This window comes from Drosophila arizonae, chromosome X, assembly GCF_054131065.1.
Source record: "Drosophila arizonae isolate 15081-1271.41 chromosome X, UAZ_ARI_1.0, whole genome shotgun sequence".
Lineage (NCBI taxonomy): Eukaryota > Metazoa > Arthropoda > Insecta > Diptera > Drosophilidae > Drosophila > Drosophila arizonae.
The window spans coordinates 1,872,522-1,897,327 of record NC_142927.1 but is presented as its reverse complement, the minus strand read 5'-3'; the positions used below and the strand labels follow the sequence as shown (position 1 = coordinate 1,897,327).

General features: G+C 43.2%; 4 protein-coding genes across 6 annotated transcripts; 2 read left to right on the top strand and 2 right to left on the bottom strand.

The window, feature by feature from the left end:
* Positions 1-22: 22 nt before the first annotated feature.
* Positions 23-10,356, top strand: LOC108618023 (uncharacterized). The gene is made up of 7 exons (XM_018013927.2): positions 23-439; positions 1,049-1,146; positions 1,216-1,995; positions 2,754-2,930; positions 3,168-4,711; positions 4,776-4,904; positions 5,478-10,356. Exons 1-7 carry the CDS (start codon positions 426-428, stop codon positions 6,456-6,458), a joined length of 3,723 nt encoding a protein of 1,240 aa, XP_017869416.2. The 5' UTR covers positions 23-425; the 3' UTR covers positions 6,459-10,356.
* A 2,588-nt stretch (positions 10,357-12,944) lies between these two features.
* Positions 12,945-17,408, top strand: LOC108618884 (uncharacterized). 2 transcript variants are annotated; one of them, XM_018015085.2, is made up of 4 exons: positions 12,945-13,242; positions 16,023-16,329; positions 16,403-16,787; positions 16,864-17,408. In XM_018015085.2, the coding sequence occupies exons 2-4, from the start codon at positions 16,318-16,320 to the stop codon at positions 17,244-17,246; spliced, it is 780 nt and encodes a 259-aa protein (XP_017870574.1). In that variant the 5' UTR covers positions 12,945-13,242; positions 16,023-16,317; the 3' UTR covers positions 17,247-17,408. The 2 variants fall into 2 exon arrangements, with proteins under 2 accessions (XP_017870574.1, XP_089331809.1); XM_089475683.1 differs by having other exon boundaries at positions 16,012-16,329.
* Positions 17,325-19,202, bottom strand: LOC149267782 (acid phosphatase type 7-like). The gene is made up of 3 exons (XM_089473191.1): positions 18,664-19,202; positions 18,035-18,596; positions 17,325-17,567 (listed from the first exon to the last, which is right to left on the bottom strand). The coding sequence occupies exons 1-3, from the start codon at positions 19,200-19,202 to the stop codon at positions 17,436-17,438; spliced, it is 1,233 nt and encodes a 410-aa protein (XP_089329317.1). The 3' UTR covers positions 17,325-17,435.
* Positions 19,203-19,256: 54 nt separating this feature from the next.
* Positions 19,257-24,631, bottom strand: LOC108618874 (acid phosphatase type 7). 2 transcript variants are annotated; one of them, XM_018015074.2, is made up of 4 exons: positions 24,239-24,631; positions 20,520-20,686; positions 20,125-20,468; positions 19,257-20,062 (listed from the first exon to the last, which is right to left on the bottom strand). In XM_018015074.2, the coding sequence occupies exons 1-4, from the start codon at positions 24,396-24,398 to the stop codon at positions 19,369-19,371; spliced, it is 1,365 nt and encodes a 454-aa protein (XP_017870563.1). In that variant the 5' UTR covers positions 24,399-24,631; the 3' UTR covers positions 19,257-19,368. The 2 variants fall into 2 exon arrangements, with proteins under 2 accessions (XP_017870563.1, XP_017870560.1); XM_018015071.2 differs by lacking the exons at positions 19,257-20,062; positions 20,125-20,468; positions 20,520-20,686 and adding exons at positions 20,929-22,202; positions 22,275-22,621; positions 22,686-22,852.
* Positions 24,632-24,806: the final 175 nt, after the last annotated feature.

Sequence of the window (24,806 nt, the reverse complement as noted above, 5' to 3'; positions counted from 1 at the left end):
GCAGGCAAGCACGTTCAGTGTTGGATAGTGTGTTGAAGTGCTAAAACTAAAAAAAAAAAGTAATAAAACTGCGTGTGGAAAATGCTGGCAGAGCAGCGTTTTCAGTGAATATAACGTGCGTTAAAATTGAATAATAGTAGTTAACGTGCTGTGTGTTAATGCGTATATTAAGTAAAAGTGAGAATAAAAGCAACAAACAAACATGTTATAATCGGCCTACGTAAAGTAGACAAACGTTGTTCTACTTTATCCACATAACGCGCACACAAACACACATACACTCACACACACACACACACAACCACACTCAGACTCACACACACACACGCGCGCCTTAGTAGCGCTGCCGCTGAGTGTCAACAGCTGCCGCTACCGCCTCCTCGCTCTGCCTTTGTGGTGGTGGTGGTGGTGGTCCCACAGTCAAAATGTCGGACATTAAGTAAGTTGCGTGAAAATGCAAAAATTTGCAAAAAGAAAACAAAAAACAGCGAAAAAGAAACGAAGAAGAGTGAAAAACGAAACGAGTAATAAATGACCAAAGGCTGCTACAGTCCTATTCAATTAGTGCAAAATGTGCAACATTTTGATTGCCATTTAAGTGTACCTACTGCATACACAACACACACGCGCGCGCACACACAGAACACATGCATACATGCATACACACGCATACATATTTTCAAGGTATTTGCCTGCGCAAGTGAGTATGTGTGTTTATGTTTGCGTGTGTGAGTGAGTGTGGGTGCAGTGCCCAGAAGAACCTGCGTGTCATGAAAACATACAGAAAGTAGCATATAAATACGCGGTGCATACAACATATGAGACTTCCTCTAAGGAGCATTGCCTGCCACATTGCAGACGTGTTTATTTATTTACATTCAATGGGATGCCAGTAATACAAATATTGATTATTGCAAGAACTGACTTATCAGCCTTAACAATGCGTTACAATGATATCGCTGACAATGGATATGAAAATTGCCGATATACAAACTTAGTTAATCAAATGCAAGCAATGTTCCTTAAAAGTGTTTACATATATTTGCAGTGACGATCTGCTCAACTATGAGTTAGGTCTGGGCGATGACATCGATGACCAGGCGCTGCTAGGCGCCGATGAGGATGAGCTACTGCTCTCCGATGAGGGTAAGTGTCTTTGGCTATATGTGGACAGTTCCCTTAATGACTTGCTTCCAACTGATATTATTCTCGTAGAGCTGGAAAAAGATGTGACCAGTGAGGAGAAACAGCAGATGCGCGCCGAGGCCGAGGAATGGGCCCAGGAACAACTGCGCAAGCACAAGGAACAGCAGGCGGCGGCAACAGCAGCAGCAGCAGAAGCTGCAGCAGCAACAAAAACACAGCAGCAGCAACAGCAACAATCCGCCGCAGTTGCTACTGCTGCTGCTGCTGCTGAAGCGCAGTCACCTGCAGCGAGCAAAGAGAGACGAGCTAGTCGGGATATACCCAGTGCCACAATTGTGGCAGCGGCAGAGACAACGACAGCGCCGATTGCATCTGAGACAGCGCAGCAGGTCACAGAGTTCGCTGCGGCTACATCGACAACAGTTGCTGGCGGCGAGCAACAGCCAAACGAAGAGCTGGGGGAGCAACGGGCGAGCCCAACAACAGGCAGCAGTAGTCCAGCTGTGAACAATGGCAGCTCAAGGGCAGTCAACGAGGAGCACAGAGGAGGAGAGGAGCTGACAGAGCCCGACAAGGAGCCAGAGCCAGAGCCAGAGCCAGAACCTGAACGTTGCGATGCCGAGACATCAGATAGAGACGGCCTATCGTCGCTGTTGGCCACCTCGCAGGAGAGTCTGCCAAGCACCAGCTCTGCCTCAGAGCTGCCCGATCCACGCGAGGATGACGAGGAGCGTGAGGAGCGCACCAATTTTAAAACTGCCAGCGAACGTTCCGATAACCAGAAGCAACATTTGCAACAGCAGCAGCAACACTCGCAGCAGCAACAACTGCAGAGGCGACATCATGCGGGTAGGTGACCTAACCAGTGCTAGTAAAATCTATTGATATAGGTGAGAAGATCGATAGAGTTGAGGCTCGGAAGAACTGGGATAGTTTTCAAATGTAGCACGAATCTAGCACAAGAAACTCGCGTATGCTAACAATACACGTCAAATCATGTTTGTTCTTGTTGATAATACTCTCAGCAAGATAGAAGATAGAAGACTATGATCTTTATTAGAGATTATTAGGACTATTATTCATTAGGTAGTGTGGAACGCATAAGGAGACTATCTTTATAAACTAGGATCTTCATTAGAGAGTAAGATCATCATTATGGGCTATAATTGTTTTATGGGATTACCATCTTCATTATGTAGTTAGATAGATATTGTGGAGTTTGACCTTCATTAGAGAATGTAGATGCTTGTGAAGAGGTAGAGAGAGAGAGAGAGAGAGAGAGAGAGAGAGAGAGAGAGAGAGAGAGAGATCATTATTATATAGTTTCCTAAGCATATGTTAAATGATCAGCATGATCAGACTCCCATAGAAGATTGTGGGAAATCCAGAAAGAGCGATAATGACCTTTTGACCTTCATTGGAGAGTATGATCTTTCTTATGGACTAGGACTACCACATGGGAGTCTGATCTTCATTATTGAGTATGATCTCCGATAGGGAGCTTGATTCTAGTTACGCCTCGCATCTCATCTCATGCACATCTATCTTCTCACATCTAGTCATTTGATATCTTGTGCTCATCGTGCTCTTACTCCTTCTGTTCGCAGACAAACTACGCATGGGTGGCTCTGGGGGACCACGATTTATGGCGGGCAACAACAACCAGAACAGCAACAGTAAGCGCGGAATGGGCGCTCGGCATCATCTGTTGCGCAATCCCGGCCCGCACATGTTCAATCCACAACGGATGCTGGGCATGTCGATGCCACGGTTTCTGATTCCCGGTAATGCACATGCACATGCACATCCACATCCACATGTCCATGCGCACTCGCATGCACATCTGGCCACGTTGATGGCGGGGCCGCCGGCAGTTGTTGCGGCTCCAGTGGCTGCTTGTATTTTGGCCACGCCACAGGCCACGCCCCGTCATCAGCAGCAGCAGCAGCAGCAGCAGCAGCAACAAAAGCCACAACAGCAGCAACAAACACTAACACAAAACAAAACTGCATTCATTCCAGGCCAATATGCACCACAAGCACCACCGTCAACACCCACACAACAGCAACAACAACAGCAACAGCAACAACAACAGTCGCCATACACCACAAACAATACAGGCCCCGTTCCATCCGGCGGTCCCGGTCCCGGTCCCGGTCCCGGTCCCACTCCATCCCCGCATCTACACAATCCGCACTTGCTGCAGCAGCAACATAACAACAATAACAACAACAACAACAGCAGCAGCAACAATGCCAGCAACAACAACAGTGGGGGCGGACCCAACGGATTGCCGCCGCCGCACCTATTGCCGCATCCGCATTCGCATTCACACTCGCATCCGCACGACCAGGTGCGAGTGGGTCTGCTGCAGCCCCCGTTGCCATTGCCACTGCCCTATGGCGGTGCCGCCTATCGCAATGGCGCGTTGCTAGGCCAGGGCCCACATCCGCCCCCAGTTGCACCACACTCGCCCGGGATGCGGCCACCGCCGCCCTATCGCAATGCGCCGCCTGGCTATGGCCCACATGGACCTGGTCCCGGGCCCGGAGGCCCTGTGCCCGGCTACGATCCGCATATGGGGGGCCAGTACATTCGACCGCACAACGGCTGGCGGCCCCAGAGCGATGCGCCTGGCTCGCGCATGCCACGCCCACCGCTGCAGGCGTTGCCCCAGCACTTGCTAGCGGGCGGACCCGGCTACATGAACGGCATGAATATGCGTGCGCCGCATCCGCACATGCAACAGCAGCAGCAGCCGAATCCCGGCCCGCCAGGGGCCGCAACGCAGCCTCAACAACCGCAGGCAGTGGCGCCAGGTGCCGCGCCACCAATTGGTCCCGGTCCTCACCAGCAGCAGCAACAACCGCAGCAACAGCAGCAACCAGTGGTGCAGCCGTCGGCGGTGCCGCTCGGCGTTGTCAGCAAGGTGCTGATCAATCCGAACTTCAAGGGCGGCGTCAAGGCGGCCACCAACAAGTTCATCAAGGAGACGCACTTTGTGCCGGCCATCAACAGCGAGGCGGAGCTGCTGCGACAGCAGGAGGAGTTCATATTCAAGAATCAGCAGTACTTTGAGAAGCGACGCATGGAACGCTCACCCCCGCCGCCCAGCGCCAACTCGGCGACGGCGTCGGGTGCCCAAAGCGAGCGACGGCGGAGTCGGACACGCAGTCGATCGCGTGGACGCAGTTACTCGCCATTGAAACGCACGGAGCGGGAGCGGGAAAGAGATCGCGACAGGGACCGGGAAAGAGAGCGAGAGCGAGAGAGGGAACGGGAGCGGGAGCGAGAGCGCGACAGAGAACGAGATCGTGATCGTTATGGAGGCGGTGGTGGAGGAGGCGGAGGAGGAGGAGCTCGTCCAGTTGCGAGCAGCGGTGGTGACAATCGAGGCTACCGACGCGCTGTCAACAGCAGAGAACGCGATGAGAATCGCAGTGGAGTCGGCGCCGCACCGCCCAAACGGCGACGCAGTGGCTCGCCAAACGGGCCGCGGAATCCCTTCTCAGGCGAGCCGCGCAATCGGGCAGCGGAGGGCGCTGCCAGTGGCAGTCGCAACCTGGTAAGTCCAGCAGCCACAGCCCACAGCGAGCACTCGCTAACCTCATTCGCTTTGCATTCCACAGCCCAGCGACGAGGACGAGGAGACGCGCGCCTATCGCCTGAAGATCGAGAAGCAGAAGCAGCTGCGCGAGAAAATCATGCGCGACAAGGAGCTGAAGCGGCGACGCGCAGCCGAGGAGAAGCAGCACGAGGTAAATATCTATAGATATAACTTCTTTTTGCATATATGAAAATATATATACCACATATACCATATAAGAATTTATATGCTAAGACTATGTATGTATGTATCTAAGCAGCTTAGGCAAAGCTAAAAGCAAAGTAAATTCTGTAAATTAATTTAAAATGGGAAACTGTCAGGATATTCAAAAGTATCTCAGTCTGGATTAGAGCTTTGACTCGATTATAACTAGAGGGTAGGCATAAAAATCACCAAAAAGTAGAGCCACAGATTGTAAATGGAGTCGGAGTCTATCGTTTGTCCTACTGTCTTATATCGGGAAATATTATATTCGATTATAAGCATATATATAGAAGGATAGAAGTAGTAGAAGTAGAGGTCAAAAGATTATGAATGCCAGTAGAGAAACCATAAATGAAAATATGAAGGAACCATTGGAACGAGAGCGATAGAGATAGAGTGTGAGAGACAAAGCGAAAAGAAAAACCATTTAATGGTTCGTTCCGTCCATGCTGAAGCTAGTAAAAGAGATTAGTTAAGTAAGTTTCGAATTTAAATTTAACAAGATTTCCGCGACTTGCAGGAGAAGCGCGTCGAGCAGCACAGTCCGGCGACACGGGACGATCTGGAGTCTGGCAGCGGGCAGGCGGGGAGCACAGCGCCTGGCAGCGCACAGAAGCAGCGGCAGGGCAATGAGCGCAAAGTCATTTCGCTGAAGCGACGCGAGGACGCCGAGGCGGGCAATGGACGCAGCAGCCGGCAGCAGCAGCAGCATGCGCCAGGTGTGCGCAAGCAGCTGACGGCTGCAAAGATTGCGCCGGAGGCGAAGCGCAGCATAACCGAGCACTTGGCGCCGTCGAGCAAGCAGCTGTCAGGTGGCGGGCGAGCCGCTGGCGGCACACCGCCCACGAGCAGCAGCAGCAGCGGCATCATTAGCACCACCAGCAAGGGGCGGGATGTGGCGCCAGCTGGTGGCATGCTGCGGCTGGGCACGCCCAGCGACGATGAGGTGGACCTCGACTATGACGACGATGATCTGATGTTGGATGAGGAGGATCGTCTGCTGGCCACACCATCTCCACCGCCGCCGTCGTCGTCGTCGTCGTCGCGTCCCAACATCAAGCGTTCGGCCACGCCGGAGCTGCTTGTGGTCAAACGCAATCCGAAGCTTGCGCGCAGCGGTGCTGCCAGCTTCAGTGGCGGGCAGCGGCGCGTGGTGCTCAAGCCATCCAGCAGCAGCAATGGTGGCTCGGAGCAGCAGTCCACGTCGCATGGCGGCGGCAGCAACAGCAGCAACAACAACAACAACAGGCAACGGGAGCGACGTCAGCGCGAGGAGCAGCAAATGCAGCGTAAGGGCAACAGCAGCGCTGGACAAACTGGAGCTAACAGCGGCATCTTTGAGCGTTTGGAAAAGCGTCAGGCGGCATCATCAACATCGTCTGGTGGAGGAGGAGGAGGAGGAGGAGGCGGAGCAGGAGCAGGAAGTAACAGTGGAGGCGGCAACAGCAGCAACAAGCAGCGCACCAAAGCTCCAACACGCATTGTACTCAAGCACGATTAATCGGGAGCAGCAGGCCCTAACTAACAATATTAACTATATATATATATATATATATATATATATATATATGTGTAACTACTTATATATACGTATATCTCTATAAAGCTGCTGCCCGGGCAGAGGCTGTGGCCGGCGTCAGTTTGTCGTTTTGCTTTTTAAGTGTTTAAAGCCCATCAACAGAAACAACAATGTATTTTGTATTTAAAACGTTTTAATTTTATGTATATACATATATATACCTATACACACATTCAGATATATATATACACACACACACGCATATGCATAAGAGCATTATTAAATAGAATTTGACAATTATTTGACAAGCGTCGCAGCAGTAGAAACTGAACAGAAACCTTAGGCTTAAGCTAATAAAGATGCAACAATACATATACATATATATAAATATATAAAGAAATTTATATAAGCATAAACTTAACTGTAACTGTACAAAAAACAAAGAAAACATAATTAGAATTTAATAATGCGCATCTCTATAAAATATATACATGTATATATTTCATATATATGTATACATTTTTGTTAAACTCATTGATATCTCAAACAGCAAAAGAAATCCAAACTTGATCACTTGTATTTTATTTACATATATCTATTATTATATTGAAGACTAGACTAATTTTAAACGTAAATAATTCAATTAAATATCGAGCGCTTATTTCAAATATATCTATAATAACAAATATATTAGTTGCTGCATGCCTAGTAACTGTACTACAATATAAGTAAATACAGACACACACACACACACGCATATTTACATATATATATATAGTCATAAGACATTGAAGATATTTGTAAGTTCTATGCTAGTCTAACGATTTTATATGAGCAGACGCAACGAGCGAATACTAAGCTTAAACTTTCCTTATTATATCTCTTGACCTATACTTCCAAGACAAGCAGTAGTAGTAATAGTTGTCGCTCTTGTTAATTTTTAACGTGTTTGAACCATTTGTTCTGACTGTACTCGATGTGTATGTGTATTTATGTTTTATGTTTTATGTTAACGCCACACGCAAAGCTGTTTCAATTTTAAACTTTGTTCGTCCTGATGTTTCTAAGTGTTTGTTCATTTGTCTTTTTGTGGCCTGCATAAAAATAATAATAAAACAAAACAAAACAAAACTAAAACAAAAACAAAATACATTCAACAACTCTAAAACTATACAACATAATAATATAAATGAAACGTGACTCCTTCAACCGAGGAGGAGCACAAAGAAGCATTACCATAATGGCCTGTTAAAGTGTTAGGGAAAATCCGTTAGAAAAGCTAAATATGGCAGTTTTTTTCTGTTGATGAAGAAAACCAAAATTCGAAATACAAAATAAACAAAATGCAAGTGCAAAACAAAAAAGCATATATTAAAATTAGTACATATATATATAATAAATATAAATTATTTATTGATAAGTCTTAAACTTAAGTTGATGTACATAAAACACACACACACACACGCACATCATTGTAGCTGTATGTGTGTGCGTGTGTTGCCATGAAAATAATATACAATATATGCGAAATATGCGTAAACTAAAGATCTATATAACTACATATATAGAGAGATCGTAAGGCCCTTAGCTAAAACTAAATTACAAATATTACAAAGAACATCTTAAACTGTCAAAGTTAATTGAAAACTTGAAGTTAAGCTAGAAACTTGTATTAATTAAGCGCAAAGAGATTTACAAAGTCAAGCTAACAGAAAACTAAATAAAATATATCTAGTAATATATATTTATATATAAATGCAGAAATATATTATATGCATATACCCATATAAGAGATGGAAGCTTATGTTTGTATAAGAGTAAACACACACTTTTAATCCACATTTGTATATATGAGCTAGAGGCTTAAGTTTGTATAAGAGCATGAGCAAGAGAGTATAGCAGTTCTCTCTGATAAGAGAGACATAAGAGAGTAAATCGCATACGATTTAATATATTTAGGTAATGGAACATGAAACATGAACAGATATTAACATAAGCAGGGGTACTGAAGTATCCTTCGGCTCTTATACAAACTCAAGCTTTAGCTATATATATGTATACCTATATATCTCTATATATTTAAGAATCGAGAGCGAGATTGTATGAAAGTGAATCACACTTGTACAATTTTTGTTGTTAACTAAATTTTTTTTTATTTATTAATCTTATACACTCTTATATGAACTTTTGTTTGCCACATATATATGTATGTAAAGATATTCTAACAAAAATGAGAAACAAATTGTAGACGCTTTCAAAATTTTGTTAATTTTTTTTTAAACTGAACTCAAGAGTTAATATAGATGCATATTAAAGCAAGCACATATAACAAAAAGAAAAAGAAAAAGAAATTATTGTATTTAATTCAATATTTCAATACGAACAATGAAAATTAAAAAGAAAATCAAGTAAGAAATGCTAAGATATAATTATGCTATGTGTGTGTGCGTTAGTTAATGTTTGTAAGACCCAACATCAAGCAGAATTCTTTCAAAACAGAAAGTCTTATACAAAAACGTAAAACTCTTATAATCAAATAATAGGATTACAAACACACACATACAATAAAATGAAATTAAATAAATATATATATAAAACTAAACTACGAATTAATAAAAATGAAAATCTATTACACACACAAATATATATATATACATGTATATATATATATAAATATTTCATATATATAAAAACAACAACAAACGTGACTATATAGTATATATCTAACGGTTAAGCAAACACACAAAAACAAAAACGAGTCTGTGATTCACCATCTTTTTTTTATATATAGAAATTATGATTATGATTATGATTATGATTAATATTATTATTATTATCATTATTATTGTTGCCATTGACATTACTATTTGATTTGCTTAATAGTTCATATTGAGCAACAGGAAAAGTTTTAGATTTTAAGACAAATTTCCACATTCCATACACCTACACATCTGTATGTGTGCATATATGTCTATATAGATCAGTCCCCTGTGTCTATATATTTATATATCATATGTATATATACCATAGTGTCCATAGTTTAAATGTGATAAAAGGAAAAAGGAAAAGGAAACATAATGAAGCAGCAGAGTATCTAGTAACTAGTTGATATTATATCTTATACCTTATACATATGTATATATGTATGCTTATTCCACAATTATTTTAATTTGCAAGTCCTTGACTATTGTAATTCTGATTTCATCTGAACAAAAACCTACTTACTTTATTTTTTTTTTATTTTGTTCAAACGGAAACGTTGAAAAACAATTCCCTACAAATTGTTAAGAAATCTAGTTTAACTAAATCTATATAAATCTATATGTATATATATATATCTATATAAATATATAGCATATAGTATATTATATAGTTTATGCTTAGGCCTAGCTTACCACCTAGTCTTACATATACATATATGCATTTATTTGATTTGTTATACTTTTTGTAACTGACCTCATTTTTGTTGTACAACACTGCAAAAGCACAGTTTCCTTAAGTTACACACACACACACACATACACAATATATATATATTTACATAGGCACACGCACAGACAGCGAAGAGAGAAAAGCTGACCACAGCCTGAGCAATGCAGTGCGTTTAGCTGCTATCTCTTTCGCTCTGCTGGCATTTGGCTAAGTGCTTAGCTACTCTAGTCTATGGCTGAGCTTCGACTTGCTCGCTCACACCTGCTCCAAATTAAGTTAATATTACAATTTAACAACAAACAAACAAACCAAACAAAAAACAATTTTCTTTCAGCACGAAACTCTGTACAAAAACAAATGCGATGAAAAAAGAAAACGTACAAAAAAAGAAGATAAAAACAAAAAATGAGTCTAAATGCAAAAGCAAACTGAAAATCCAAAACAAAAATCAGATCGAAATCGAAGAAGAAATTAATAAATTAATAACTAATAATAATAATAATAATAATAATAATAAATTGTGCCATTCGCAGGACAACGGCGCGCAGATTGCTAAGAGAATGAAAGAAAGAAGACTAAATAAAACTGATATATGTATGTATGTATATATTCACACATATGCGTATGTATATATATATGCCCAAGCGGTATATGTATGTATGTATATGCAGGTGCACATCTGCATATGTATGTGTGTGTGTACATATATGTATATGTTTTTTACAGCATTCCAATTGTAAATTGTGTTTTCATTTATGCATAAATCGTAGTGCAAATAACAGCCCCACTCGAGATTCGACTCAAGGCTACAAAATGTACGAAAATATATGATTAGTAGCTGGATGAGCCATAGGTATTTCAAATACAACTTGAACACATTTCGAGCCTTATCCTATTCGTGCTCAAATTTTGAATTATTTCGGTAGCTTTCCTAAGTACGAACTCGAAAGAGTTTTCGATTCTGAAATGCTTCGTGCTTGAATATAGCTTGATTTGCTTGGATGTTTATCGATAGCTTTGCTTGATAAGAGCTCGAGAAGCTTTCGTTTTCGCAGAGGGATCATCATGTGATCGAGCTGGAGAATCGCTTATCGAAATGTTGAAAGATTCGTAGCTTGTTATAGACACGGTTGAGACTTCTTATAGATATCCTTATCGATCACATGCTCTCTATGTCTATACATATCCTTACATATGCATGTCTATGCATGTCTATATGTTATGGGATCGATAAGGGGATCATGTAAATGTATAAAGCATCATACCATATTTGCCCATTTACAATGTTCATCTCCATATGTATAGCATACATTTGTATATTCGCAGCTGCCCATTGTCAGATCGCTTTGATCTGTGAATTATGATCGGCATTCGATCGCTGTCAAGACAATGCCATTACAATTGATGCTCGCACTCTTCTCACAGCTTACACTGAACCGCGAAAAGATTTATGAAAATGTCATCTAGCTCTTAACCCTACATAGATAGAGCCCCAGCCAGAGTCAGAGTCAGAGTCAGGGCGAAAGTCAGACTTAGTCATTGTTCTCTTTACTATAACGATCCATTGAAATTCGCCAACCATTTATGCTTTCAGAGTCTTCTATTATTTGCAATTGAAACAATTTTAGCTTTAATGTTTCCGATGCACTAGTCGGGTGTACAGCAGAGCAGATACCCTGTAAATGAAGCTGATTTAATACCATGAGGTAAAATACTTAAGTAAAATCTAGTGATTCACTTTTTTCTCAGTGCATTAATACAATTGAGGAAGAAGAAGAAGAGAAGACTCTGTGAGTCATCAAATTTATGTGAATTTTATGAAATATTAACAACAAAAAATTACGAAAATTGATTTAATTTTCGAGAATTGCAGTTTTTATAGCTGTAGCTAATGCAGTTTTAGTTGCAGTAGGATTACACTGCGAGAAAATAGCGTGTATGAAGTCTATAAATTATGGAAATACCGAAAATCCAAAAATTCTTATAAGTAATTAAAATAAACATATATAAAATAGTCATTACCGACTGCAGCAATACCCGCTCAGAGCTTTAAAAAAAAAAAAAAAAAAACTATTTATTTGATATATAAAATAATGTGGGAGAATCCATAGCGATCCAGTTGTCAGAATTGTTGAATTGCTATATATAGAATTGCGTATAGTACTTGATATATTGACAAATTAACTTGCCTAAGCTGCCCAAGTTTTTCGCTCAGTGCAGCAGTTGCATTCACCCAGCCCAAGCCCAAGCCCAAACCTCAGCCCCAGGGCCAAGTCCAAGTGTGTGAGACTTTTGACTCTGACTAATGTTAGTTGTTCTTTCTTTTTGTTATTCGCACAAGAATTTTATGCCCACATAAATGGATAATTGTGTGAAACTTCTTGAAAAGCAAAAGAAGGGAAAAACTCAAACTGCGAGAACTGCAAAGAAAAACTGCGAAAACTGAGAAAAACAAATTTGCAATTATGCAAAGTGCAAGTTCAACGTGGAGCTGTGCTCAAGGCACTCGCTGCCGCAAGTTATTCATCAAACTATCAGCAGCCACCCCCCGTCACACAGCCCTGCCCACCTGCTCTCCCAGCCCCCCTCGCAGCAGCCGCCCTCCTGATTGGACTCGCTTCATTTGCTGGGAAACTGATTGCGGTTTCCAATTGCTCAGAAACTGAGATACCCTTTGATATGGGCTTGAAAGGTTCTATGTAAAAGGCAAAAGTAGGCGTGGCTAATAAAGTGACACATTATCGATAGATCTCGGATCAGTCGAGCTGTCATACAAACACATAGTCGTTCACTACACGCATGTATAGCCAGGCTATGGCCAGGGTATGTGGCAGTCGTGCATGCCCGACTAGATCACTTTTGCTTGTTCAGTTTAATGCTAACTTTTTTTTGAGAGACGTTGTTCAATTATAATTAAAAATGGGTTTGTAAATATAATTGGTGGGCGTTAAGCTGCCAATGTTGTTGTTGTTGTTGTTGTTGTTGTTATGGGTTGTTCATGATTTGAGTGGTGAATTAGAACAACGCAATTGTTGTTCGTTCGTTTAGTCACAGACAGTTCGACGCCTCGTTTTGAAAACTTTGCCACACAAAAACATTTGTTGAACGAATTCGAAAAGCAACAACAACAAAAAGTAGCTGAAGAAATCTTTGGTTTTTTTTTTCCTTTTGTTTTGGTTTTAGCCCTAAAAGCCTAACGGTGCAAACAGCCATTGCCAAAGTAAAGTTGTAAATCGTACACTGAACGAAAAGCTTGCAACATTTTGCGAGTGGGCATTCTTCAAATTAAAGTACACTTGGAGAAAAAGTGCATTTGACTGACTCACATCATGAGGTACTTTGCACAAAACCAATATACCCATTTCAATTGAGTGAATGGGTCTAAAAATAACATTATAAAGAATCTGATCTGATCCCAAGCTGAAGTAATTCTTTTGCAATTTTCTTACCATTTGAATGCTAGATATAGTTCGTTTCTCTCAGTGCACATTGCGTATACGACCCGGAGTGCGCGTGCCTATGTATGAGTGTGTGTGTGTGTGTTCATTGGCTAAAGAAATGATGTCGCACAGCTCGATTCACGTGGCATTTGAAGAATCATTGTGTGCCGCTATGCCTAACAGCAGAAGAAAAAAAGTCCCAGGGCCAGCTTTAGGGGGCGGCCATGCCGGCCGTAGTGCCACCGCCACCGCCACCGCCCTCCCATCGTCCCTCTGCTTAGCTGCATAGACGCTTAGCCAAACGAATTAACACTTTTCACATGTATCGAACAATGTGGCTTCACTCATATTTTTGTGGCTGACATCTATGTATGACAATTACGATTTCTACATATCTCAAAGCACACACACACACACACACACACACACATGCACAAGTACATATGTGCACATAGTTATTTTCTATAAACATATTCATTTCTGTAAACAGGAGTTGTTTGCCCTGCGCATTAGCTGTTACACATTTCCAATTGGAGTCCCACTCACACGCATTCATATACTTCCAATTGCATATGATTCATCGTATGTACCAGATCTAGGTTTCGTTCCACTGCCGCCTGACTATTCCAATTGGAAGTTTGAGCTCACTTGTTTGCTCATTGGGATATTCAATGGGTTTTTTATGATTCATATGCATTCCATAATGATTGAATATATTATTATATAATTTTCCGCTTTTGAGCATTGTATGTTGTTAAGTCTCTACTAATCGCTAACTTTTAACCTTACTAAGTTCTTCTCTAAGTACTGAGTACTCCTGTATACTCATTACTCCTGGAATCTCTATAAATAATCCTAGTATGATTATGACTCTCTGTGGAGTTGGATCAACTATGTTCGACTTCCCTTTCGACTTTTTAGTTCAATTTCCACTCTATATGGAAACTTTTTCATAACAGTTATAAATTTACCCCTTCAGGCTGTTCTTCTCTTACATTGTTGCCCCACTTTTATCTGTATTCCCACATCAAGTTTCAATTACATTTGGAAACTGTTCGACTAACTATTTCAGTTCCAGTTCCAGTTCCAACTCCAATTCCTATAGTATTCTTCCATATTCAATATGCCAGTTGGACTTCTCTCTTTCTCCCTTACATGATTTGCTCCATGAGTTCCGCTTCCAGTGCTAAATCCAATTGGAAGCAAACACTCATAAATGCTCGCTTTGTGTGACATGTGGCAAAAAAATGACAACTCAAAGTAGTAAAAATTTAAAAAACAAATAAAAATTGGCTAATTTAAAGATAATTGTTTTTTTGTTTAACAATTTTTTATTTTTGTAAAAAGTGAAAAGGAAAGGCCAAGTCATGTCCACATCCATATCCAAATGAATCACGACCCAGTTTTGCGTATCCGTTCCTACAATAGAAGCAAATGCAATTGAATGATGTACATATGTGTGTATTTATCTTTTGGCACCGATTCCATTTTAAAGACTCCGATTTTAAATGTTTGTTATTGTTATTGTTATTATTGTGGTTGTTGCTGTTGTTGTTTAGCTTTGTTTTATGTTGGGCAATTAGTATAGCCAGGGTCAAGTTAATGATTCAATTAGCATTTGTCATCGCAAGCCGCAAGCCTCAAGCCTCAAGCCGCGCTTGGCAATCGTTCGCAATAGTTCGTAATTGTCGTAGATCGTGGGAATATTGATAATACTCGTTAGCTCCATGTCACGCCGACTGTCACAAATGTCGACCTGTTGAGCTGGCGACTTGTGGAGCCGATCTACTGATCTAGTGAGCTACTGACCCGACGATCCGGCGATCTGGTAATCTGATATTTCGCCTGACAAAATTCGATCTGTCGAACTGCTTATCTCCTGATCCATAAATTGATCGATCATCAACAATATTTGAAATAAATCGAATCGAACTCGAAGTCGGAAGTAACTAGAGCTGTTGAGAGGAAAAGATAGGGAGAGAGAAATATGAGTGGGATGGATGAGGTAATAAAGCGGGAAATAAGGAACATTTAGTAACTTAAAGTCGAGCCCAAAAATGTATAAATCGTTAAATTTTAGAAGTTGTAAAAGTCTTTAGAAGATTATGCACTATTTGGTATAACTGTAATTAATTAAAAGATTTATGAAACAAGCCTATAAACACATGGAGTATCGAAACACCTATTAATCGAAAGTAACTAAGCTGTAAATATTTGAGAGAGGTTGGACGGACAAAGCGGGTTAACACAGGTTGCGATATACGTGGTATAGTAAATAGAACAAATGGAATAGTATATGGAATAATACTATTGTATGTAATATATCTATCTTACTATAGATATTCTCTCTCTCTCTCACACACACACATGGCTCCTTCTGCTTCCTCAATCTGTATCCCTGCGTTCTTGGCTTTTATCTGTTCTATTCTTTATCTCTCTCTCTCTCTCTTTCTCTCTCTCTCTCTCTCTGTATATATCACTCGCTCTTTCTTGTTGCTCAACTCTCTCACCCGCTTTCTTTCTCCGTATCTATTACTTAACTGAATTTGTCTACTTAATCTCTCTCTCTCCCTCTCCCTCTCTCTGTTGCTTAACTTGCTTTGTCTACTATCTCTCCCTCTCTCTCTCTCTCTCTATCTCCATCATCTCCAATTGAATGTGAGCTTGTGTAAAGCCTTTCAACTTAACCCAACATAATTTCTTGACCGCATCGATCCAAGGCGGTGGCAGCCACTGAATCCGCCCACTCACACGAGCCGCAGCTGCAGCTTCAACTCTCAAGCTGTCTCGCACTCTTCCTACGTCTGTGTGTGTGTGTGTGTGCTGGGCAGGTGTATAAAAGCGACGGCCACTGGGGTTGGCTTGGCATTAGACGAGTGTCAGGTGACGCGTGCGCAGTAGAAACGTTCAGCGAGTAGTCGAGAGCAGCCAAACCAAGTGACATCCACAGAACCAAAGGCGGCCACCACATGAAGTGCTTTGTAAGCGACGAGCGAAGCTCGCCTCTGACTTGGATTACGGCGGGCGGAGCACTAAGAATCATTTTGCTTGCAGATTGTATTCGTTGCAGCTTTGCTGCTGGCATCCGCTCAGGCGCAGAGCCAGTCGGCGCAGGTGCAGGCGCAGGATCAGGAACAGGTGGCGGCAACGCCGACGGCGGATCAGGTGAGCGCCGCCAGCAGCTATGCGCCGCTGCAGGAGAAGAAGCAGGACAAGCGCTATGTCGGTGGATACGGTGGTTACGGTGGTTATGGTAGTTATGCTGGTTACGGCGGATACGGCGGCTACGGCGCTAACGCTGGCTATGGCAGCAGCGCCTACGGCGGCTACGGCAACGGCTATGGAGCATATGGCTCCACGCTGGGTGCTGGCTACGGCTACGGCAGCGGCGTGGACAGCTATTACAATCCATATGGAACGCGCGGCTTAGCTGGTTTAGGTGAGCGAGCTAGCAAAGGAGCGTACCAGCTACGTCTATGAAAAACTAATCTCTGCTTACTGCTATTCGACGCTAGATGGCGCTGCTGGATATGGCTCCGCTCTGGGCGGCTATGGCTCCACTCTGGGCGGCTATGGCTCCGCCCTGGGCGGCTATGGCTCCGCTCTGGGCGCCTATGGATCTACACTGAGCGGCTATGGCTCTGGGCTGGGCGTCGGCGGCTACAATTCGAATCCCTATGCGCTGTCCTACTACAATTCACGGCTCGGCGCTGGCGTCGGCACTGGCTATCCCTATTACAACACACGCTTCGGCGCCGGCGGCTACCCGTCGAGCTACTACAGCAGCAACTACGGCAACAGCGTCGTGGGCGGCGGTCTGGGAGCGCTGGGCGGCGTGCCACCTATTGGCGGCGCTGGCTACAACTATGGTGCCGGCATTTCGGGCACCGTCTACTAGGATGCGAACGCCAACGATTTCAGCTTTAGTGCAATTCATTTTTTTTTTTCTCCCTCAAGCTATATATATAGATATATATTATATATGTGTGTATACAATATTATATTTTTTTTATCTAACTTAATATTTTACATATGTTAAATGAAATAAGCAAGCCACAAATTTACATATTTATTATTTAGTTCAGCTTCAGTTGTAGGCGCCGTGTTTGTCCTTGATCACCCAGAAGGAGTCGACAATCTGGCCGTCCTTGTCGTCGGAGACCTGCTCGAAATGCAAATGGGTTGCATTGTGGGCCTTAAGCCGTGTGTAGCCATAGTCCTGCAAGTGAAAACCAGGAAAACTCAATCAAAAACGACAATTTATCAATAAAAATGTCTGGCAACATTTGCAGTTGCTTTAGCAACATTTGCAGTTGCTTTAGCAACATTTGCAGTTGCTTTAGCAACATTTGCAGTTGCTTTAGCAACATTTCTGTCAAGCACAGAAATGCTGCCATCAAATGTTGCTGTGATGAGCTTTGCTCTGACATAAATTCCACATTAATAAGTGAATAGAAGAGACTTGTATATGCTAAAATTAGTTCCATTAGTTGTATTATTAAAAAGCTTCTAGCGTAAGGCAAGAAATTCTATAGCAACGCAGCTGCTTTGGAGCATGTTCCGTTAAGTTTGGTTTGAACAGCGCTTCGATAGCTGTGCGATTGTGTTGACGAAGTCGTGCCACAGTTATCGATAGATTGCCTAGCGATAGTCTTGTTGCTTGCAAAAATGCAAGCCGTTACTCACATTGCTATGGAAGGCATTCCAAGAGGGCAGATCTTTGGAGAAGGGTTCGCGATTTTCATTGCAGCCCGCCGAGCCAGTTATGATCTGTATGGGTGCCCTGGGATTTGTGTAGGGCGCCTCGGCGCTGCCATTGTAGACCTTAAAATCGTAAATGGGCCACAAGCGTGTATAGAAATGCTCGTGGGCAAAGAACTCAACATCGACGCCGTGTTTATAGAACAGATCCTCCAGTCCGAACCATTCGAGCGTCGGCAAACCCTTGCGTATGTACGTCTCCAGCTTGGCATTGCAGTCGTATTCCTTGTCGTCACTGCAGTACATCGGACGGTGGCCATAGGTGATGATCCAGGGTCGCTTAGCGCGATTCTCGGGAAGATTGGCCTCGGCCAAGTCTCGCTCCAGCCACTCGTACTGCTTGGTGAGCAGCTTCAAGCCATAGTTGATAAAGTAGTAGACCTCCGTGGAGAACGAGACAAAGTGCACGGGACCCATGTTGAAGCTGTACCACAAGCTGTCCCCATCTCCGGGCATGTTGAAGCGTGCGCGATAGTTCGAAAAGTTGCTGCAGCGCATCAAACGAATTGATTAATTAGAGGAAGCTATGAAATAGCTGTTCTTACTATGCTTACTACTTCTCTTCGTGGTTGCCCGGACAGACCATGTACGGCACATAGGCGGCCAGTGTTTCGATCTGGCGCATAAATTCGTCGCCCACGCGCGCATCATTCGAGTCCATGTCGTAGGCAAAGTCACCCACATGAATGATTGCATCGTACATGCCCAGCTGCGAGTCCTGCTGCAGTCGAGCCAGTGACTGGGCATTCTCATTGCCCATATCCCCGTAGATGGCCAGCGAAGGCGACCAATCCTCTCCTGCTGGCGGCGTCTTAAAGCTGTAGACCGCCGACCAGCCCAAATCGCTGCCGCAGCTGTACTCGTAGTGTGTGTTGGGCTTGAGAGACGACAACGTCACCTTGTGTATGTACTGGGAGCGCCCCTGCTTGCCTCCATCCTGGAAGAATTGCCAGCTGCCGCTGACCGAGCTAAGCGCATCGTGCACATAGTCCTGCGCAAAGTTAACCAGGGACTGATTGGTGGAGCTGCGCGTCGACCAGGTCACGACAATGTCCTGCAGGCTGTCTGCAAAGGAGAGCAAGCATCGGTGCATGAAGTATATATGGTAAATATAGCCAGATATCTGATAGAACTATAGTAAAATAACTTTTGCTAATGTGCATATCATTTATTCGAATAATGGTATAAAATATATATATTTGGTTTTATATGGATAGGAATATGGAATATGAATTATAGTCCTTAGGAATATCACATATTCAGGGGGTATATGGTCCATGCTGTTCCTTGATCACCCAGAAGCTGTCAATGATGACGCCGCCTTTGTCATCGGACACCTGCTCAAAGTACAGATGGCTGGCATTGTGCGCCTTGAGGCGCAGATAGCCAAAGTCCTGGCTGTGAAAGGCGCTCCATGGTGGCATTTCCTTGAAGAATGGCTCACGACCTTCATGATTGCCGGCAGCGCCGGAGATGATGTGCACCGGTGCGCCCGGATTCACATACGGCTCCGTCAGCGAGCCATTGTACACGGTATAGTTGTACATGGGCCACATGCGCTCATAGCAGTGCTCGTGCGCCCACAGCTCCACGTCTACGCCGTACTTGTAGAAGAGCGGCTCGAGACCAAAGAAGTTCAAGCCGGGCAGACCCTTGCGCACGACTGTCTCATGATTGGCGCAGTCGTCGCCGTTGTCATTGCTGCAGTACATCGGACGATGGCCATAGGTTATGATCCACGGACGTTGGGCGCGGTTCTCCGGCTTGGTGGCCTCGATCAGGTCACGTTCGAGCCAATCATATTGCATGACAATTGGCTTAATGCCGTACTGTGTGAAGTAGTAGACCTCGGTGCTAAAGCCAATAAAGTGCACTGGTCCCAAGTTGAAACTGTAGAACAGATTGTCCGTGCCGCCGGGCATGCTGAATCGATTGACATAGTGCGAGAAATTGCTGTGCGGCGAAAGAGAATCAGAGAACCACTCATTAGATTGCAGCTAAGCGAGCACACTTACTACTTCTCCTCGTGATTGCCCACACAGACCATGTACGGCACATAGGCGGCAATCGTCTCCACCTGGCGCATGAACTCATCCCCAACCTCCCCGTTCTCATTGCACATGTCGTAGGCAAAGTCACCAACGTGCAGTATGGCATCGTACATGCCCAGCTGCGTCTCGCGCTGCAGTGCCGGCAGCGAGGCGGCGTTCACCACGCCCATGTCGCCGTAGATGGCCAGCGAGGGCGACCAGTTGCTGTGATTGAGTGCCGTGTGGAACCAATAGATGGCCGACCAGCCCAATTGGCTGCCGCAGTGATAGCGATACGTTGTGTTCGCTTGGAGCTTGGGCAGTGTCACCTGTCAATGGACATGCTGTATTGGCAGCTCATTCAATTCTTGCCTACTTACGCGATGTATGTACTGTGTGGCCTTCTGGGCGCCGCCATCAACAAACGCTGTGGGTCCTTGAGCAGCCTTGGCACTTTGCTCAGTGATGCTATCGATGCCGTATTCGCATAGAGATTCATTTGTATTGTCACGCGTGTTCCAGGTAACGACAATGTCCAGCACACTTTCTGGGAGAAGCACAGGGCACACATGTTGCCAATTATTCACAGTCGATAGTCGTATGCACATATGCATGTATATTTACATGTACAATATTTACAAATTCAGCTAGAGCTGCGCGCCCAACGTTTTATCGGCTATCGATGAACGTGGCACGCGCGCCTGGCTGGGTGCTTAATATTGGGTTATCGATCACAGATTTCCGCAATATATATCGTAATTTCTAAATGAACTTCTAGCTTATTAGCAATTAGTTTTAACGGACATATTTATTATGTATAATATATATATACATTAAATCGAACTTAATATGATAAGTTATTAATCGCGAAGAATGGGTAGCCATCTTTTTGGCATTTGTTAATTGAGAGAATCTGGTCAAATATATAATTATATATCAATGAGATTTATTTGTCTCAACCTTAATCCTACCCATTGATATGGGAAAATAAAAAAACAGCTCAAAATTACAAGCGATACAAAAATGCGGATATTAATAGACATATTTGATATACATACATACATATATCAACATATACATAAGTTTGTACATTTTAAAAGTGTAAAAATAAAATTGGCTAATTTTAAGGAGTGTTTACAGTTATCAAATACAGTCCGTTCATATTATACTGGGCTACAATTGCAGTTGCAGTTGTGTAAGGGAGCAAAATAAGCTATAAATTGATCTATTTCTATATACATATATCGAAGAATATATATATGTATACATATTTTGAAGAATGTGCATTCGTAATACTGCCAGTTGCTACAGTTGTGATTGTGTGTGTGTGTTGTTTAAGTTGTATTTAGTTAGCCTTTTGAACCGTTTACAGTTCGCTGTATGCCCCGTGCTGGGCTTTAATTAGCCAGAAGTTGTCGATGATGGCGCCCCCTTGATCATCGGAGACCTGCTCAAAGTAGAGATGGGTGGCATTGTGCGCCTTGAGACGCGTATAGCCATAATCCTGACTGTGGAAGGCACTCCACTCGGGTATCTTGCCCTTGAAAGGTTCGCGTCCTTCCTTGCAGCCTGCCGATCCGGTAATAATGTGCACCGGTGCACGTGGATTCTCATAGGGCGAGCCGAGCGATCCATTGCGTACTTTGTAGTCGTAAATGGGCCAGAGACGTTCGAATGAGTGCTCGTGCGCCCATATGGCCACATCCACGCCGTACTCGTACAGCAGCGGCTCCAATCCGAACATATGCACAAATGGCCAGCCGACCCGGGTTAGGGTCTCCGAGTGGGTGCAATCGTTGTCATTCTCATTGCTGCAGTACATCGGTCGATGGCCATAGATGATAATCCAAGGTCGCTTGGCGCGATTCTCTGGCTGGTTGGCCGTCTCCAGATCACGTTTGAGCCACTCGTATTGAAAGACCAGCGTCTTCAAGCCGTAGTTAAGGAAGTAGTAAACCTCCGTGGATATGCCAATGAAGTGCACCGGTCCCAAGTCGAAGCTATAGAAGAGATTCTCTGTGCCGCCCGGCATGCTGAATCGTGCCCGGTAATTGGAGAAATTGCTGCAAGGCGAATCCAATAAACAATCTCCTTATCTGAACTCATCTGATCTGTTCTGCTGCTGCTCAACTTACAACTTCTCCTCATGATTTCCCGGAACGACCATGTAGGGCAGGTAGGCGGCCACCGTTTCGATCTGGCGCATAAACTCATCCCCCACTCGAGCATCTTTTGTGTTCATGTCGTAGGCGAAGTCACCCACATGAATGATCGCATCGTACATGCCCAACTGCGTCTCTCGCTGCAGCCGGGCCAGCGACTGGGCGTTCTCATTGCCCATATCCCCGTAGATAGCCAGTGATGGGGACCAATTGGAATCAGCACTGGGAATGGTACGGAATTGATATTTGGCAGACCAGCCGTACTCGCTGCCGCAGTGATATACATAGCTGCTGTTGGGTTTAAGTTCGCTGAGCGTAACCTAAATTAAATTAACAATCTTGAGTCACATCTCTGTGTGTGTGAGGATGTGCGTGTGTGCGTACCCTGTGTATGTACTGAGACATCTGCTTGGGCCCGCCATCCACAAATCGAATGGCCTTGCCATAAGCGCGCTGCTTAAGATCTGTCAATCCATATTCGACAATGCTGTCTGCAGATGGCGGCAGTTCGCGCGTTGACCAAGTGACAACAATTTCGCTGGCGGTGCTCTCTAATTACAGCAGGAGCAACAGGAGCAGCAGGAGCAGGCGCAGCAGCAGTTAACAGGCGGGGATATGAGCAAACAAAAACGGAAAGAGAAGACAAGACAAAAATGAAAAACAAGCTTGAGTTGTGGGCCGAAATATATTTATTTAAATTTGTGTTTGCATAAAAAACAGTTGGTGCAAATAATTTATATTTAAATTTGCTTTACGACATGTTTTTCGATTTGTTGTTTTGTCTCTCGCATCGCTTATCGCGAGCCCAAATAACAAAATTTTTAAATTGAACTCTCGTTAGAGCGTGACCTAATTAGCGTATCATTATGATCCCTATGATTCCAGCACTGAGCGGTAAACATAAAATACTTAAGAGATAAGTTCGGAGAAGGAAGCAAAAGACGAGAAAATAAACAAAAGTTGACCGAACTAAATTATTAATTCCTTATCTATGGCTAGAATTCGTCTCGGAACAAGTTTCTGCTTCGCTTTTTATATCGTTATCCGCGTGACCGGTCACATACAAAATATTCTAACTGAACTCTAGTTAGAGTGTGACCTTATTAGAGTATGATTGTGATACCGAAGGTTCGAGCACTTAATAGTAAATAAATACTTATAAGAAATTTAAAATTAAACAGAAGACAGATTGAATACATTATTCTTTTTGATGTTTTGAATTAGTTTTACAGCATATTTATTGTCATTTGATTTCTTTGTTTTGCTCCCCATTACGCTTATCACGGAATCGCATATGAGAACCAATTAAACTAAAGTCATTGTGCGACCTTTTTTAGTATGTGACGACGATACCTAACATACGAGAGCTAAGTAATGTATAATATGTATATATTAATATGCATTTTACGCATTTATCAGCAAATCAGCCTTAGCCTCATTCTGTGGCTTGCGTTAACGGATGACGCGCGCAAATTTCTATTGCACTCTTTGTTTCATTGTTGTTGCTCGTGTTAGGGGCGGTTGTATGGCTCAACGGGAACAACTGCAACTGTAACTGCAACCGCATATTGCATGAGTGTGCGTATGTACATACATACATATCTCCGGGTTGGGTTGGGGGGAGTTACTGTCATGCTATCAAGTCTAAACTATTGCGCAGCAATTTCGACAATGGCAAAAAAACATATGTATTAAAACAATTTAAACGCTGATATCAACGAAAAATGCCGGTAAGTTTTAGCAAGCATCGCACTTTTTTTTGGTTTTGGGCGAGGGGTTAAAAAACTTGCGCTGAACTTTAAACTTGATTGTTTCATTTGCCATAAGCGACAGCAATAAACTGTTATATACAGCTATACGCATATTTCGCCTTTGCTTAACACTATTCTATCATGTATACATGTAATACTTGTAGAATACATTTATTAGGTACGTACCTCCAAATGCTAGATGCACCTGCTCTGGCTGATAGTGTACTATGTTCTGATCTTTCTCCAAATTCTGCTTCCCGTTTATGTCTTCCAGCACCAATTGCCGCTGCACAGTGCTGGCAACGCAAAGTGTTAAAGTTAGAAACAACAAGGTCAAATTAGCCATTGTTGCTGCTCTTTTGCTTTGCTCTTGGATGTTTTTGTATATATGTAAGTGTATTTATTGAGCCACAGTTAATGACATTGCCAAATTTATATGCGCAATATATTTATAAGCTGCAAATATTTTACGTGTACTTCACAAAATTTATTTTGCTGGCGACAGCAAAAAGCAATGCACCAAGACTATTGAAACGTCCAGCAATTTGTGGAATAACAAAAGTTCGATTGGCAGCGCAGCTGTTAATAGCTATCGATACATACGGAGGGTGCGATAAATATCTCACTCGATAGTTGTCAGAGTGACCAGCAATGCAGGGCGCACGTATTTTTGAAAAATTTGTATTGAAAGCGGATGGAAAAACAAAGTATGCGTTTGCTTTGCCGGCTTTGTAATGCTGAACGGATTTTAGTC

Coding starts and splice junctions, on each gene's coding strand:
- LOC108618884 (XM_018015085.2), top strand. Junction 16,788..16,863: donor GCGCGGCTTAGCTGGTTTAG/GTGAGCGAGCTA, acceptor ATTCGACGCTAG/ATGGCGCTGCTGGATATGGC.
- LOC108618023 (XM_018013927.2), top strand. Junction 1,996..2,753: donor GCAGAGGCGACATCATGCGG/GTAGGTGACCTA, acceptor TTCTGTTCGCAG/ACAAACTACGCATGGGTGGC. Junction 4,712..4,775: donor CCAGTGGCAGTCGCAACCTG/GTAAGTCCAGCA, acceptor TGCATTCCACAG/CCCAGCGACGAGGACGAGGA.
- LOC149267782 (XM_089473191.1), bottom strand. CDS start 19,202: ATGCACCGATGCTTGCTCTCCTTTGCAGACAGCCTGCAGGACATTGTC. Junction 18,597..18,663: donor GGCAACCACGAAGAGAAGTA/GTAAGCATAGTA, acceptor GATGCGCTGCAG/CAACTTTTCGAACTATCGCG. Junction 17,568..18,034: donor GGAATGCCTTCCATAGCAAT/GTGAGTAACGGC, acceptor TTTCACTTGCAG/GACTATGGCTACACACGGCT.
- LOC108618874 (XM_018015071.2), bottom strand. CDS start 24,398: ATGGCTAATTTGACCTTGTTGTTTCTAACTTTAACACTTTGCGTTGCC. Junction 22,853..24,238: donor GGTGCATCTAGCATTTGGAG/GTACGTACCTAA, acceptor TGCTGTAATTAG/AGAGCACCGCCAGCGAAATT. Junction 22,203..22,274: donor GGAAATCATGAGGAGAAGTT/GTAAGTTGAGCA, acceptor TTCGCCTTGCAG/CAATTTCTCCAATTACCGGG.